The sequence below is a fragment of the Dipodomys ordii genome, unplaced genomic scaffold (genome assembly GCF_000151885.1).
Source record: "Dipodomys ordii isolate 6190 unplaced genomic scaffold, Dord_2.0 Scaffold209, whole genome shotgun sequence".
In the NCBI taxonomy this organism is placed as follows: domain Eukaryota; kingdom Metazoa; phylum Chordata; class Mammalia; order Rodentia; family Heteromyidae; genus Dipodomys; species Dipodomys ordii.
This window is the reverse complement of record NW_012267425.1, coordinates 572200-588815: the sequence shown is the minus strand read 5'-3', so window position 1 is coordinate 588815 and position 16616 is coordinate 572200. Positions and strand designations below refer to the sequence as shown.

The window sequence follows — 16616 nt, the reverse complement described above, 5'->3', positions numbered from 1 at the left end:
TTGCTTATGTGGTGCTGAGGAATCGAACCCAGGGCCTCATGCATGCAAGGCAAGCGCTCTACCACTGAGCCACCTTCCCAGCCCTGATTTTTTTTTTAAAGTTCAACAACAAACTAAAAGTTTTTAAATGTTTCCAAATAGTAGTGGTGTGGAAGCAAGAAAGCACTGAAATGACACAGCCTGTTACCCAGCATGTGTCGTTCACTAAATAGTGTTAGCTACATTTCTTCTTCTTCTTTTTTTTTTTTTTTGTCGGTCGTCGGGCCTGAACTCTGGGCCTAGGCACTGTCCCTCAGTTCTTCAGCTCAATGCTAGCGCTCTACAACTTGAGCCACAGGGCCACTTCCAGCTTTTTTTGCTTATGTGGTGCTGGGGAATCGAACCCAGGGCCTCGTGCATGCCAGGCAAGCCCTCTACCACTTACCTACCTCCCCAGCCCCGAGTTAGCTACATTTCTTTTCCTTATCCCTCCACAAAGCATTATTGTTGTTGTTGTTATTATTATTCCCACATCAGTGGTACTTCTCCCTGGATCATTTCTTTTTGAGGTCCAGTGAAGTTCCTGACCCTGGTTTCTGTTTAAAAACATGCAATTCAGTTGTAGTAACAGAGTTGTTCAAAATCAGGTGTGAAGTTTCACGGCTTATATTTCTGTCTTGTTGAAGGAAATACAATATGCTGAAGAATTTCTTATCAAACCAGAGTCTAAGGTGGCTCAGTTGGACACTTCTCAGTGGCCTTTGTTGTTAAAGGTATGTGCTTGTGTGCCTAGACACAAATGCCTGGATTTTACTTCTCATTGTTAAAAAAGTTAAGAATGCTTACTGATAGCACTTTTCACTTTAGTAAATGCATTATGATACAGCATAAGCCACTATTATCCTCAAGACAGCTGAGATGAAATACCAGGTTACATAGAAATTTCTAACATGCTCAGCAAAGTGTAGGTGTCAGCTATGTAGCTTAGAGAAAAAAGGCTATTTAGACGCCCCTTGGCATGCTAAATGAATCATGTATGTGGTGGTAAAAGACTGAGGTTTGCTTATATTGTTCAACATCAGTCAAACTGAATAAATCAAAAGTGGGCTTCACTTGGTGAGTTCTTCCCCACTGGTGGTCAAGCTTTGGAGAGGAGACTGAAAAGAAGCAGACGTGAAAAGCACACATGGGGGCATCTGGAGCAGAACAGCTCATTATGTTAAAAAAAAAAAGTTGCCATTTATCCTTAATTTGGCTTTTTTCCCTAAGAAAATGAATGGTAGTCCATATTTTATTCATGCTCTTGCACAGTGAAGTCTAATCCGCTTAGTACTGACCCCAACAAGCCTTTTTCTACAAAATGCCATAAACTGATAAGTGTTCAAATTAGTCTTGTACGTAATGGTATTTGGAAATTTCTCAGTATAAGTCTGTCATAGCAAATAATAGTATTAACATAGGAGTAGAACTCTATGGAGCTTGCATTTCTTGGTTGATGTGGTGCTGACTGGTTTATATATTTCAGTGATGCATTAGTAAGTTAACTTCAGGTTGTATTGTTGCTTTCCAGAATTTTGATAAGCTGAATGTAAGGACAACACACTATACACCTCTTCCTTGTGGTTCAAATCCTCTGAAGAGAGACATTGGGGACTATATCAGGTAAGTCTTTCTCAAGTGAAAGCTTCATATCCGTTATTCAAGGAGATCCTGAAGTATATGCCCTATGCCTTTGATGAGTTTTTCTTTCTAACTCTTAAAGAGCACAAGACCAGGTGGTACATTAACCCTTTTTCCACTCTAGGACAGGTTTCATTAATCTTGACAAGCCCTCTAACCCCTCTTCCCATGAGGTGGTGGCCTGGATCCGACGAATACTTCGGGTGGAGAAGACAGGACATAGTGGCACCCTGGATCCCAAGGTGACTGGGTGTTTAATTGTGTGCATAGAACGAGCCACTCGCTTGGTGAAATCACAACAGAGTGCAGGTACGTGGAAAGGGGTATGAAGAAGTATTTAGGGATTGTAAGGCATTCTGCATTTGTCTCCCTTCTGTATTTTGGCTCTTGGGCTCTATTAGGAAAAGTCTTGTTGCAGGGTTATTCTTTTGGTTTCTATGTACCTTATGTCCTCTGGCAATTCCTGGTGAGTCTGCCCTTGTTTGGAGTTCTAATACTAGACGTGCACATTCCTACTATAGGAACAGAATTCTGTCTGTCTCTGAGCTTGTTGCTCCTGACTTCTCACTGAGTCTGTTTCTTCCTCAAGTGTCCTTTCTTTACTTTCATGTGAAAAAATTCTCCTACTTGCAAGAGTTTTCCAGTCAGGCTCTAGACTAAGTATTCCACCTGTCCCTGTCTTTATCAGCACACTGAACATTGAATTCCACTTTGGGGGGAGTGGGGAGGATCTCGCTATACAACCCCCTGGCCTAGAATTTGGGATGCTCTTGTCTCAGCCTCCCAAGTGTTGGCATTCTGGGCATGTGTCAACACACCACTTTTGGCTGGAGAAAGTATCTTCATTTCTTCTCATCAACATTGTATAATCTTGCTTCATATTAATTTTAAGAAAAACATGAAAAATGCCTGCTTTCTCACTGTGAAATGGCAGTGGTTGAGCATATAAAAATGGCAGATATAGAAAACTCAGTGGCCACACCTGACTACTCTTGTCATTTTTCAGGCAAAGAGTATGTGGGAATTGTCCGGCTGCACAATGCTATTGAAGGGGGGACCCAGCTTTCTAGGGTAAGTCTGCAACTAGAGAGAGGGCACGTTTAGTGACTTGGGAGTATAAGCCCTTAAACTTCCAACTTGCTTTGTCTTGTTGTCCTTTAGACTTAGTCCTAAAATATGCTCTTTCATTTGAGAGGTCACCTAATGAGAGTGTTTTTGTTTGTGCTTCTTCTTAGGCCTTGGAAACACTGACAGGAGCCCTATTTCAGCGACCCCCGCTCATTGCTGCCGTAAAGAGGCAGCTCCGAGTGAGGACTATCTATGAGAGCAAAATGATTGAATATGATCCTGAAAGAAGGCTAGGTGAGTCATTAGGGGACTTGCCATAGACCCACAGTGGGTAGGAATGCATGCTTGAAGATTCCGTCCGCAGGTACTCCTAGCACATTGTGTAGTTACTGCCTGTGTCTGTTATCTCTAGTTGACTTAAGATGGAGAATAATGATTTCCTCAACTAGTGATTATTTATGGCTGGACATAGGTGCTACTTTCCTTTTGTGTGTGTTTCTTAGGAATCTTTTGGGTGAGTTGTGAGGCCGGCACCTATATTCGGACTCTGTGTGTGCACCTTGGTTTGTTGCTGGGAGTTGGTGGTCAAATGCAGGAACTTCGGAGGGTTCGTTCTGGAGTCATGAGTGAAAAGGTATTCCATTATTGGGCTAGAGGTTTTAGTTTCAGAACTGATCCTTCTTAAATGTCTCTGAGCATTCCTAGAATGCTGCACCATTCTAGGAAAGGTAACTTCCAAAGTGTTGAGTTCAGTTCAGGGCAGCTTCCCCTGTTCTGTTAATTAAATTTTGGAATATTGAAATTGGCTAGGGGAGAAGACTGGGTAGAAAGTATTCTATTCATTTACTTCCCAGCCTACAACATGTCTGCCCAGTCATAGAGCAGTGCCCTGGGTTCTATCCCCAGTGGCACCAAAGAAAAATGTGCCTACTTAGATCTAATATAGGAACAGTTAGAGAGCCCAGAAGACAGCCAACTCTAAACAAACTAAGATTAGTAATGAGTTTGGAATAGCAAGCAAGTTTCAGCTAGAATCAGATTTTGGAGGTTTGGTGTCCAGTGAGTGTTTGAGATAAGAAAATACTGAGTCTGAGTTTCTTTCACACCCGGCTGCTTTTCAGGACCACATGGTAACAATGCATGATGTACTTGATGCTCAATGGCTGTATGATAACCATAAAGATGAGAGTTACCTCCGGCGTGTCATTTATCCTTTGGAAAAGCTGTTGACATCTCATAAACGACTGGTTATGAAAGATAGTGCGGTAAGCTCTAGAATAAGAGTCCATATTTGCATGGTCTATTATGAAAACATGAAAATGTCAATCTTTTAAAAAGATTAAACTTTGGCATTACAAGTTCATATTTATTGTTAGTTTGACTTTCTTAGTAAGGCGGTTAAAGGGTGAGTTAATTTGTATTATCAGAGAATGTTGCCTTTCATAAATTAAAATTGTCTTTGTGATCTGGTGTATAGAGTACTGTATAGCCATAGTTGTTGAAGAATAGAAATGATAGTTGATGATTTAAGATCAATAAATTATTCATATTCAAGTCTTAAATTGTAGACATTTGGTTTTTTTATATTATATGGCCGACAGTAAAAAAAAAAAAAGTACGCTAAAACATGGCATTTAATAGGAATTGAAAGCATTTAATGAGATAAAGAGTGAAGTGGGATAGCTTTGCTATGCCTCCCTGTGCTGGAGTTGGCTTCTGGGTGAGTTTAAAGAGAGGGTGGAATGTCATCACATATGAGATCTAAGTAATTGAAGGAAAGATGGGTGCATTGAGTGCTATCAAACTCCTGGAGAGGTGGCCTTAATGGTCGCCTATAAATGCTATACCAGAACTTGTATGTAATTGAACAGGCCTAGTAATTTTCTCTGCTAGTTATTTTGGGAGCCTGTTAAAGCCTGGATCTCCTGTAACGGAGAAGCAATTCTGGAAAGCTAAGGCTAGTTTGTTTTAGGTCCAATGGAAAAAGTGGACATTGAAAACATCAAAAGTTTGCTTAGCAATTTGGGTGTGTGTATAAAGTTCTTAGGGCAGTGCCTAGATTGCAACTGTTGCGTGTCTCTTCGTGCCTTGTTCTATTTCCGTGCTGTTCTATTTCTTGCTGTCAAGCTACCTTCCCCATGTTCTCCCCTGTTCTGGTATGGAAGTGAGGTGGGGGGGCAGTAGCTGAGGCTCTCAATATGACACCATCCATACAGGTGAATGCAATCTGCTATGGGGCCAAGATCATGCTTCCAGGTGTTCTCCGATATGAGGACGGCATTGAGGTCAACCAGGAGATTGTGGTCATTACCACCAAAGGGGAAGCAATCTGCATGGGTAAGGGGATTGTTACCTTCATTAGTTCTGGATTTGGGGCTCATTCTACATAAACAGTAGCTCACGGATTCAGTCCCTATGTCCTTGTGTTTCCTGTAGTCTCTATGGTGGGTACAGTGAAGGGACTGTCAAATTTATGTACAAGTGAGGAGGTAGAATTGCACCCTTGACGCTCTCCAGGGCTTTACTGGTAAAGAGTGGTAATGGTTCCCTATATAGTAGTCAAAATGAGGGCCCTATATATTTCATTCTTGTGTGCTTGCAGATAACTTGTAACTAGTATATATGATTTTTAATTTGTGACAGATTAGTTGGATTGTATTTTCCGCATTAAAATGCTTGGTGACCTTTTCCCCTCTTCCCTTGCTGGTGAGATTTGAATGCTGGGCCTCGCCCACTTATCTGGCTTTTTCACTTAGAACTGGCACTCTATTGCTTGAACTAGACCTCCACTTTCATCATTTTGGTGGTTTATGGGAGATAGTCTGCTTGGGGTGGCTGTGAACATTGATTCTCCGATCTCAAGTCTCCTGAGTAGCTAAGTGTGGGCCACTAGTACCCGGATGTGACTCTTAGTGAAGAAATCAGAGGTTTTTGGTTACAGTCCTAATTTTTACCAGAAGTAGAGCATGTCTGCAGATCCCTTATGTCAGTTCTGTAAGCAGGTGGGTCTGCCCTGGAAGGTTTCATCCCCATGGACAGTGGGAAAGGGATACCTAAGGATTCTGTGAACCACACCCCTGCCATGTCTGTATTCTCTTACTTTGGTGTTGGGTGTTTTTTGTTTTTGTTTTTGGTCAGTCATAGACTTGAGTCTATGGGCTTGAACCCTGGGCCTGGGCGCTGTCCCTCAGCTCTTCAGCTCAAGGCTAGCACTCTACCACTTGAGCCACAGGGCCACTTCCAGTTTTCTGGTGCTTTATTGGAGATAAAAGAGTTTCACAGCTTTTCCTGTCCAGGCTAGCTTTGAACCATGATCCTCAGATCTCAGCCTCCTGAGTAGCTAGGATTACAGGCGTGAGCCAGAGAGCCACTCGCGCCTGGCTGGTTGGTTGTTTTTTAACTTGCTAAGTGTAACATCATTTGAAAAACTCCCTTCCTATAATGGAAGGTTGTCTCCATAAGCACATTCTGAGCCTAGAATACTCAGTTAAGGTAGTAGACATACCCTATACCATCTCCTCAAGAAGTGTAGGCAGGAGGACCACAAGTTTAAGGTCAGCCTAGGCAAAATTAGCACAACTCTATCTCAAAAACATAGGGTGCTGGCCCTAGTTCAATCCTCAGCAATACATATACACACAATGTAGTAGAGCTCAGAGCTTTAAATGGTTTTTTAAAGTTTGGGCATAGAACAATTGGGGCTCAACAATAACCACATCTTTCTACTTTAAATTATTAGCTATTGCATTAATGACCACAGCCGTGATTTCTACCTGTGACCATGGTATAGTAGCCAAGATTAAGAGAGTTATCATGGAGAGAGACACTTACCCTCGCAAGTGGGGTTTAGGTCCAAAGGTAAGTAGAATTCCTGGGCTGTTTTGTGTTGTTGAATGCACACTTAGGCATTTGTTTGTGTGTCCCTACTGCCATAATCTCTTATTGTTCTAGACTCTGGATTGTTGATGGTGGTCAGAGATAGGCTCTGTCTTGGACCTTAAGAGATTTTCAGTCTAATGGAGAATAACTTGGCATTACTTAAATAGTTGTACAGTAAGGTAGTGAATTTCAGCCATGGTAAATGGCTGTCAGGGATGCAGAGACATCTCCAGAATCTGGGGAGTCTTCAGTGAGTTTAACTTTGTCAGGGGGTTGGGTGGTGTTTTTCAGGGAAGAGTATGAGCCCCTGCTGAGATATAAAAGGGAGAAACCTCGTGCCATTCTGTGCAAACTGGGTCTATGGCATAACGTTTGTTACAATGCCTGCTTTCTGTATTGACACCTTTCTAACATTGAAACCCCATATTTCCCCAGGCAAGTCAAAAGAAGCTAATGATCAAGCAGGGCCTTCTGGATAAGCATGGCAAACCTACAGACAGCACCCCTGCCTCCTGGAAGCAAGAGTATGTTGACTACAGGTGAGTAAAAGTTTTGTTGAGGACTATAGAGAAGAGATACTTGCCATTTGGGCATTGTTGATGGATCAGGACAGGAGTTCACAGAGCCTGCGGGATACAGGTAGGACTTACTTTGGGCAACCATTTAGAATGCTGGACCAGTAAGACCCAGTACTGTAGGTGGCTTTTTCTTTGCTGGGCTTTGTGAGGCTTGGATCAGGTATGGTTGGGCCTGCACAGCAGGTAAGCATTCCTTTCTAGTCTTGCTCGTGGGTTCTTCTTGTCAGTTGTCAGTGGGTGTTTGTGTGTATGTGCCGGTCCTGGGGCTTGAACTTGGGGCCTGGGTGCTGTCCCTGAGCCTCTTGTTCAAGCTAGCACTCTTACCACTTGAGCTACCACTTCCAACTTTTTGGTAGTTTGTTGGAGGTAAGTTTCACAGGCAGGCGCCAGTGGCTCTTGCCTGTAGTCCTACCTGCTCTGGAGGCTGAGATCTGAGGATCTTGATTCAAAGCCAGCCAGGGCAGGAAAGTCTGTGAGGCGCTGTGACTCCAGGGGCAGAACACTCCCCCTTGAGCTGAAGAACTCAGGGACAGCACCAGGCCCAGAAAAAAAAAAAAAAACCGACCACAAAAAAAAAGTTTCATGGACTTTCCTGCCTAAGTTGAGTTCAAAGTGTGATCCTCAGATCTCAGCTTCCTGAGTAGCTAGGATTACAAATACAAGCCAGCCCATGTTTTGGAGGTGGCTTTAGCTTTATCCAATATCATTCATTAGCTTGGGGGGGGGCAAGGGGGTGCAACAGCATTACAATGGAAAGCTTTTTTTGACCTTTTAATGTGTTCTTTCAGTGATTCTGTCAAAAAAGAAGTGGTTACTCAAGCAGAAAAAGGCCCACAGTTAGTTGCTGAAGTGGTAAAAGTTCCGCAAGTAGTTGCTGAAGCAGTAAAAGTCACAAAGGTGAGTGGTATGCTATGATGTTTGGAATGTGCTCCAAGAGGTGATTATAAGCACCACCAGTGTTTGACTTATCTACAGCGCACCAAAAATGTCCTGGCTCAGCAAGGTTACTTGCCCTCCTCCTTGCTGTGGCATACACACAGATTGTGCCTCATACCTTGGGGTACATGTTTGGCCTTAGTGGGCGTAGGAATCAGATTTACTGACCTTGCCTCCCACCTCAGTTATGTCAATAACACTGGATAGAACGGGTGTCACACATAATTCTAGCTCTACCTTAGGTCAAGTGGTAGTATAGGTATGTTGAAATCAGGTCCATATTAAAACCAACTGGCCAGCACCAGTCCTCTTCATTTTAAGTTGCAGCTTAGCTTCCAGGGGTTGAGGACCGCTAACTTTAGAGCCCAGAATGACATCTGTACTCAGAATCCTTGGGTGGTGCTGGAAGACCTATAACAAGCTGTGTACACAGAACTTGTCTGATGTGAATTCTGGCTTTGCTTTCTTTAAGGACTTAAGATAGTACTTTGTAAGTCATGTAATCCATTCTTTTCTCGGGGCTTTTTACCCTCCAAGCCCCATGCTGTTGCTGTGGTGCTCCTGTCATGCCTCATGGCTTCCTTGACTTGTAAGATGAGACTGTCTTTCCTGGGGGCTGGTGGCTCACTCCTGTAATCCTGAGATCTGAGGATTGCAGTTTGAAGCCAGTTTGTCAGGAAATTCTGTGAGACTTATCTCCAGTTAAGCACCAAAAAAGCTGGAACTGGCACTGTGGCTTGAGTGGTAGAACACTAGCCTTGAGCACAAAAGTTCAGGGACAGTGTCCAGGCCCTGGGTTTAAGCCCCAGGATTGGCTCCCTACAAAAAAAAAAAAGGATTGTCTGCAAGCTCTGAGTAAATTACAGTGCTTTCCGAGTTTGTAAACAAAAAACTTTTTTTGGTTCATGTCTCATTTTTTAAACTGTGTGTAGAACCTAGGACCTTGGGCACGCTACATTTTGACTGACTTATCCATTATTGCCCATAATTTACCTTTTGACCAATTGTTTTCATCTCAGCGAAAGCGAGAGAGTGAGAGTGAAAGTGATGAGACCCCTCCAGCAGCTCTTCCCTTGATCAAGAAGGAAAAGAAAAAGAAGAATAAGGACAAGAAGGCCAAAGCTATGCTAGAGAGTGGGGGCGAGCCTGGAGATGGGGTTTGTATAAACACTGGCTCCTTGGGTTGACCTGGCCCTTGGTTGTGGCAAGAATTAGCCACATGGTATTGGCTTTGTAACTCTCGGAGGAGTCATGGCCTACTGTTCATAGTATAGTGCCTAGGGCTTCCCTAGGTGGACACATAGAAAGTCTGTTGGTGGTGGGGGCAATATATATAGTTTGATTGAACTTCTTTTTGAAAGTAGACTTATAGGACTTCACTAGAAAGCTCACAGAACTTATTGTCACATGAACACATACAAAACCTACTCAATTCCAAATTTTATAGATCCTGATAAGGCTTGTCTGTAGTTCACCACATGTCCTTTTGGGAGTCCTAATTGGTTTGTTAATAAATGCTCTGAGCTTGAGCTTTTTTCTTTTTCTTTCTAGGACAGTGATACCACCAAGAAGAAGAAAAAGAAGAAGAAAGCAAAGGTGGTAGAAGTGGCATCTGACTAGTAAAGGCTGCTGTAAGCATTGTGTCCAGCTGGGAAGAAAAAGCCTTGTTGTAAAAACAGTTTTAGTTAAGGGAATGGAACAAAGGTCCAGAACAGGGTAGAGTTGTACACTCTGCTGCTACTTGACACCTCAGTGATGTTACCTGGTGTGGTCATGCCATCGTGTCCTGTTTTAAGGATATGGGTGATGAAAGAGGCAGACCTTATGCCATCAACTTCTCTGCTTCAGTTGGGAAGCCTCACCTTCAGACCTAGTACTGTCCAGTGGAACTGCAGCTACTAAAGGCCATTTTAAACAACCTCACAGTCCTTTCCTAATTTGGTTTTTTAAGCCCCCCTCATTTAAAAAGTCCATATATGTTAAGACTGCTCATGAAATAATATAAAACCCTCTAAGTGAAAGGTGTAACTGAGTCACATGTTCACTGGGCACAGCTTGCCTGCAGTGTCCTGTGAGGACAGCGATACAGTGTGGTGTAGGTGTGGACCGCTAGGCTTGGGTGGTATCTATCTTCTCTTTGGCCCAGTTCTCAGTCTTTTGTACACTTCTCCAAAACTTCCATACAGCAGATTTATCCCATCCATCTGGCTACTTGTGTTTGTGATGGAAGCTGCACTGTCCTGTCTCCTCGTGTTTAACCTTTATTTACTGTTGAACAGATTTGCTCATTGCTGGGAGAAGAATTATGGTTTTTACTTATTAAAATTAACTCATGACATTTTTAAAGTATTCCTGTTGGGTTTTTTTTGTTAGTGATCTCAGACTGGCAGAACAACAAAAAAAAAAATAAAATATTTTGGTTAAAACCCTAGACCTAGCTGGGTGCCAGTAGTTCATTCCTGTAATCTCAACTACTCAGGAGGCTTAGATGTGAGGGTCATGGTACAAAGCCAGCCCAGACAATAAGTCCATGAAACTCTCATCTCCAGTAAGCTATGAAAAGGCTGAAAGTGGTACTATGGCTCAAATTGTAGAGTGCTAACCTTGAAAAGCTCAGGAACAGCGCCCGGGCCACAAGTTCAAGCCCTAGGACTGGCAGCAAAGAACAAAATCGGGGAACTTACATAGCCTTGATTTGCAATTTGCTTTTCCTTTTATGATTGGCTAGTTTTAAATATCTCTGATTCTATCTCTTATCTTACAACATTCACCTTGGGACCTTTCACCTGGAATCAAAGGACTGAGAGGAGAAAGCCAGACAGATGTACTAGTGAGGAGACAGTACTATGAAGGAACACATGCTGGTAGAGGCCTGTTGAACCTGTCAATTCTGGAAGCTGGGGGTTGGGATGTTCAGGAATCTGAAGGCCTTAGTAATAATCGTTAGTGGGAAGCTCTGGAAGTGCTTCCAGTTGGTTATCAGAAGTCAAGAAAATGCAAACAACTTTTGAGTACTGAGCCATGGGATAAGCCGGGTAAGCACAGTGCACTGTGGTGCTGGCTCACCCAGCCCCCGCTTTCCCAGGCTAGGTTTTCTTAACCTTTTAAATGGGGTTTTTAATAGGAAGCTTAAGTGTATGCCATAATGGGTTTCCACCCAGAGGAAACCTTAGGCTTAATGCAGGCACCAGAAGTGGGAGGTACTCTGAAGATACGTGGCACAGATAACCCAGAGTTAAAAGACAATTGGTGTTTTAACACGTATTTTTATTGCTTTTGAGGGTTTCCCTAGAACAGTCTATTGCACAGCTTTCATTTTGGCATTTTAGGAAGTTGCAAAAGATATTTGATTCAAAGGAAAAGAAGACGAAAAGATGCTGAGTTGAAGGTGAAGAGTTCAGGCTTCAGAAGGACAGGTGCCATTGCTTTATTTGTGTATCATTGATTAGCAGTTTCATTTCTACACTAACATTTCCAGAGATACTTTTGAATTCCAGATCAGTAGGGCCCTGCCCTTCAGGAGCTTGAGTAAGGACAGTTAGAGAGACAGAATCTGACACAACTAGTTGAAGCAGCCCTGTTTGATTTAAAGCAAGGGGAATGGCATTCCAAATGTTGGTGAAAGGGTTATAGTTTCCCATTCTGCAAGTTTAGTAGACCCAGGAGACAGGCACCCACTGTGGAGAGCTACACGCCAGCTCAAAGGCTTCTTGGAGCTTCTTAAGAGTTTCATCAACACCATTATTCACCAGTGAGAGGTCAAAGTAGTGAGCATACTGACTGCGGATGGCCTCAGAGTCCTTTTGCAGCTGCTGCAAGGCTTCAGTCTGCAAAGAAAGCCATGGATGAAGCAGTCATCAGTACCTCTCCCACAGGCCAAACCAACAGTGAGTTTTACACAGGCATTTATTAGCATTGCCTGTTTCTGTCACCTAATTATTGCTCTTTTGTGCTGGGACCAAACTCAGGGCCTAGTATTTGCTTGGCAATTGCTCTGCTAAATTCAGCAGCCATAAAAAGGGCATAAGTAAAAACGCGCACATAGTGAAGATACACCAAATGGTTAAAAACATTTTCAGGTAATACCATGTGGCACTGTGGCTCAAGTGGTAAAGTGCTAGCCTTGAACATGAAGCTCAGGGACAGGGCCCTGAGTTCAAGCCTAAGGACTGGCAAAAAAAAAAATGTTCTTCATCTTGACCTTGGTGGAAATGCAGGTGGCCAATGGCCCAGACTTAAGTAGACCTCTTCTGCTCTACATAGCTCCTTACCTGAGTGCCCTGGTCAGTAGGCGCGATGAAAACAATGAAAGGTGAAAGTTCTGCTGTCCGAACAATCTTCAGAGTCTAGAAAAAGGAAAGGGAGGAAGAAAATGAAAAAAAAAAGAATTCTTTTTAATACTTGGCCTAGGCTTTCCCATCCCCATACTATTTTCCACTATTCTCAATACTACGGAACTCCAGATGTCTTGGAGCTTTTCTTTTGATCACTCCTCCATCTGCTAGATGGCTGATCCCATCACTCCTGCTTTTCCATGCCTACTTACCTGGGGCTCAATGTCAAGGATGGCAATTTTGTCTTGCTTATGAATCTGGTGCACGGTTTCAAATTTGGTGCCAAACATATTGCCCTGGTAGCTGCCAAACTCCAAGAACTCATTGGCGGAGATGCTCTTCGTCATCTCCTCTGTTGAAATGAAGTGATACTCCTTCCCGTCTTCTTCACTTTTTCTGGGTGGCCTCGTTGTATCTGTACAAGTACCCAAATCTATGATGAGCTCTGGCTTCATATCAGTCTGTATGGAAATTACCTGATTTGGGGGCAAGAGTGTGATCTAGGAGTTCCTCTTATGGGCTCCTGTAGGGCAGAACAGGAAATCTCCCATTTGCTGAGAATATATTTAACTTTTACAACTTAATTATAACTTAGTCACCCTTGTATTGGTGTCTTTTAACATTTAAGAGGCAAAGCCCAATGTAAAAACATTTCTACCATGTTCCCTGTAGGAAGTTAAATCTCTGAACCACCAAACTTGTCAGTATTGAAACTCAGAAGTGAAGACACCTAAATTTTTTTTTAATTAGATCTCTGGGACATAGGTACTGTGGCTCAAGTGGTAGAGCGCTAGCCTTGAGCTGAAGAGCTCAGGGACAGCACCCAGGCCCAGAGTTAAGTCCCACGACCCACCAAAAATAAAAAGATCTCTGGGCTGGGGTATAACAGCAAAACACGAGAATGCGGTGTCTATACTAGTTATTTCTACTTCCAGACTTCCTCCATTCCTCAGCACACTGCTATCTGCTTTCTGCCCCACTAGGATGACTTTTACTATGACCCTATGAGCAACTCTCAGTGACCCCTATGTAAAAAGACAAGAATTAAAAGATTTTTAAAAAAACTCATCAGGTTCACAATTGACAATTCCACAAACTGAGAATGCACAACTGAACTGTGAAGGTTCAATTTGTTTCTGGTGGGTCATGGGGCTTGAACTCAGGGTGCTGTCCCGGAACTCTTGTTTGCTGCTAATGTTCAACATCTGAGCCACAGCGCCACTTCTGGTTTTCTGGTGGTTAATTGGAGAGAAGAGTCTCATGGGGACTTTTCTGCCTGGGCTGGCTTTGAACTGCGATCCTCAGATCTCAGCCTCCTGAATAGCTAGGATTACAGGTGTGAGATACCAGCACCCTGCTGAATATTCACTTTTGGGTGTAGAGTAGTCTAACTGCATGCTTGGCCATTGTCCCACATCTAGGAATGCCACCATGATCTGGCCTTTCCTAAAGCACTGCTTTGACTTAGAACTCTTCATGAGAATCAGAGGCAGCCTATGTACTGAGCCATAGTGAGATAAGGAAATTATAGTATGCCCAATATCCAACTTAAGAGTGAAATAGTTCTCAATGGGAATTAAGCAGAGAATGAAAAAATATTCGAATCAATTGAGGGTGCACATTTTTATCTTGCCAAATTTTTAGTTTTTCTCAAATGAAAGATGACATGGCCTCGAACCAAGAGGGTGCTAACTGCGCTGTACACATAACACTGATGCTGTGCTCTTCAAACTCTTCCCCTCTAAAATGACCCAAAGTCACTTACATGGGGCAGGGTACACAAATTTCTCTGGATTCTGGCTGAGCAGGGCATTCTTAATGTGGCTGCGACCCACCCCACTGGCTCCTGTGTGAAGAGAGAAGAAAGCTGTGATTTTTTTGTCCCCAAAAAGACTAAGGCAGAGATGGGACAGAGGATAAGAAATGGATTATCATCTTGGTGCTCAAAATTGTCAACACATACGTAGGCAGAGGCAGTAGTGGCTCACATGTGTGATCTTAGCTACTGAGAAAACTAAGATGAAGGTTGTGGTTCAAAGCCACAAGTGGAAAGTGAGATTCTTATCTCCATTTAACCAGCAAAAAGTCTGAAGTGGAGCTGTGGTTCTAGTGGTAGGAGTGCTTGCTAACTGGCCTTGAGCAAAAAAGCCCAGAGCACCCAAGCTCTTGAATTGGAGCCCCAGGACCAGCACAAATGCATGCATACATGCATGCATGCACACACGCACGCAATTGTCAACGAGTGAGAATGGGTTGGTGCTGTATCTCAGCAGAGCTCGGGATTTTTGAGCTGTTGGAAGATTTGGAGCCAGTAGAGGGTTAAGGGGCAGGACTCTAAACATAACTTAGTTCCACAGAGCAGACAGCTAAAGTGAAGCTTTCTGTTTATTTTGTAAGTACCTTAGCTTTTCTAAGCTCTCCAAAATTAAATGGAATTTAAATTCATGTTTTTACTGGAAGTTTCACCAGAATCTTAATATAGATCACATGGCAATTAATGTTTCAAATCTAAGAATGGGAAATTGAGCCAGTCAGCATCACCAAGGCTCTGTATCTGGGTTTGAAGCAAGAACTCATTTTGTTTTGGGACACTCACTGAGCTATCATAACAGCTCTAGAAAGCATGGAAACATGGGTTTGGGGTTGGTGGTGGTAGTGTTTGTTTTTGCTTTTTTTATTTTTGGGGGGAAGAAAAAGAGTGCAGAAAGGGAGGGGGTGAACAATGCAATCATGCTGTTCAGTAAACACTGTGGACAATGACCTACATTACTTCTGGACAGGGAAAGGAGGGGAAAACTTCGGGAAAGTGAAGGAAGGGGTGACATAGCCAAAAGAAATGTACTCATCTGATTTATAAGATAACAACCCTTCTGTACAACACCTTTATAGTAACAAAATATGTTAAAGCATATCACAGCTCTACTGGTAGTCAAGTGGATGAAGAAGTTGAAGATCAAACCCAACCTAAAAGAATTAGTTCCTAAATAGTAAAAGGAGGAAAAGAATTTGTAGTGTTTAATTTCACGTGTGAGGTGGATTCAGATGGAGTACTTAAAGTACGAAGAACCCAAAAGACTTCACTCCCTTTCTTCTTCACTGCCTTTTTTTTTTTTTTTGCAGGGGCAGGGGAGAGGTAGACACAAGATACAGGAGGGAATATAAGGACATAATATAGTCTTGAACTATCAAAGCAGCGTGAGGCCGTAAGATACCAATCAGCACCAGGGTCTTCCTCTTGAATGCAGGCAGCCGAACTACTTCTTCATAGGAGACAACATCCAACTGGTCAAAAACTAAGGATAAAACAAAGCAATGTTCATGTTCAGGACTGGCTAGGGAAAGCCCTGGCCACAGTTGAGGAGCTAATACCTAATCGGCAGAGACAGCAGCTGTGAATGGTGCATACCTGTAACCCTAGCACTCTGGAGGCTGAGGCAAGAGGATCACAACTTTGAGGCCTGGGTTACAGTGTTAGCCTCTGTCTCCAAAAAAAGCATGAAAGGAAATATGGGAGAAGATGAGGCTAAGGGGATATGGTGGGGAGGAAGGACTTTGGGATAAATTTATTTATTTTTTTTGTCGGCCGTGGGACTTGAACTCTGGGCCTGGGTGCTGTCCCTCAGCTCTTCAGCTCAAGGCGAGCGCTCTACCACTTGAGCTACAGCACCACTTCCGGTTTTCTGGTGGTTTATTGGAGATAGGAGTCTCACGGTCTCTCCTGCCCGGGCTGGCTTTGAACCACGATCCTCAGATCTCAGCCTCCTGAGTAGCTAGGATTACAGGCGTGAGCCACCAGCGCCCGGCCTGGGATAAATTTATTTTTAATGTGGCCAAGGGAGTTTTGAGTAAGGGACTGATATAGTCCCATTTACATTTTGAAAGGATTACCTTGACTGCTGGATAGGAAATAGGCTGCAGAAGCTGTGAGACTCTTAGCTAGAACCAACTCCATTTCTCACCATTTTATCTTCGGGAGAAACAACTGAATTGAAATTTACTGGATATGTTAGCACACAGGGCAACCACAAAGAAGTACTGATTTAAAAAATATTAAGAAGCGAGGCCAAGGCTGGGAAGGTGGCTCAGTGGTAGAGCGCTTGCCTTGCATGCTCAAGGCCCTGGGTTCAATTCCTCAGCACCACATAAGCAAAAAGAAAAAAGC

The 16616-nt window shown here is 43.1% G+C and overlaps 2 protein-coding genes across 2 annotated transcripts in view; one reads left to right on the top strand and one right to left on the bottom strand.

Annotated features, from left to right (window-relative positions):
• Dkc1 (dyskeratosis congenita 1, dyskerin) overlaps positions 1 to 10462 on the top strand; it is an 11544-nt gene extending 1082 nt beyond the window's left edge. Inside the window, exons 3-15 of the mRNA XM_013035397.1 lie at positions 666 to 752; positions 1550 to 1641; positions 1784 to 1968; positions 2666 to 2730; positions 2895 to 3021; positions 3231 to 3361; positions 3849 to 3992; positions 4944 to 5064; positions 6467 to 6585; positions 7042 to 7145; positions 7973 to 8081; positions 9140 to 9277; positions 9672 to 10462. Coding sequence (XP_012890851.1) covers positions 666 to 752; positions 1550 to 1641; positions 1784 to 1968; positions 2666 to 2730; positions 2895 to 3021; positions 3231 to 3361; positions 3849 to 3992; positions 4944 to 5064; positions 6467 to 6585; positions 7042 to 7145; positions 7973 to 8081; positions 9140 to 9277; positions 9672 to 9740 — 1491 coding nt within the window. The 3' untranslated portion in view covers positions 9741 to 10462. The remainder of the gene's footprint in view (positions 1 to 665; positions 753 to 1549; positions 1642 to 1783; positions 1969 to 2665; positions 2731 to 2894; positions 3022 to 3230; positions 3362 to 3848; positions 3993 to 4943; positions 5065 to 6466; positions 6586 to 7041; positions 7146 to 7972; positions 8082 to 9139; positions 9278 to 9671) is intronic.
• Positions 10463 to 11366: 904 nt separating this feature from the next.
• Mpp1 (membrane protein, palmitoylated 1, 55kDa) overlaps positions 11367 to 16616 on the bottom strand; it is a 26856-nt gene continuing 21606 nt past the window's right edge. The window contains exons 8-12 of the mRNA XM_013035385.1: positions 15667 to 15747; positions 14220 to 14300; positions 12667 to 12869; positions 12392 to 12466; positions 11367 to 11947 (exon numbers count right to left, since the gene is read on the bottom strand). Of these exons, the coding sequence (XP_012890839.1) occupies positions 11771 to 11947; positions 12392 to 12466; positions 12667 to 12869; positions 14220 to 14300; positions 15667 to 15747 (617 nt within the window). The 3' untranslated portion in view covers positions 11367 to 11770. The remainder of the gene's footprint in view (positions 11948 to 12391; positions 12467 to 12666; positions 12870 to 14219; positions 14301 to 15666; positions 15748 to 16616) is intronic.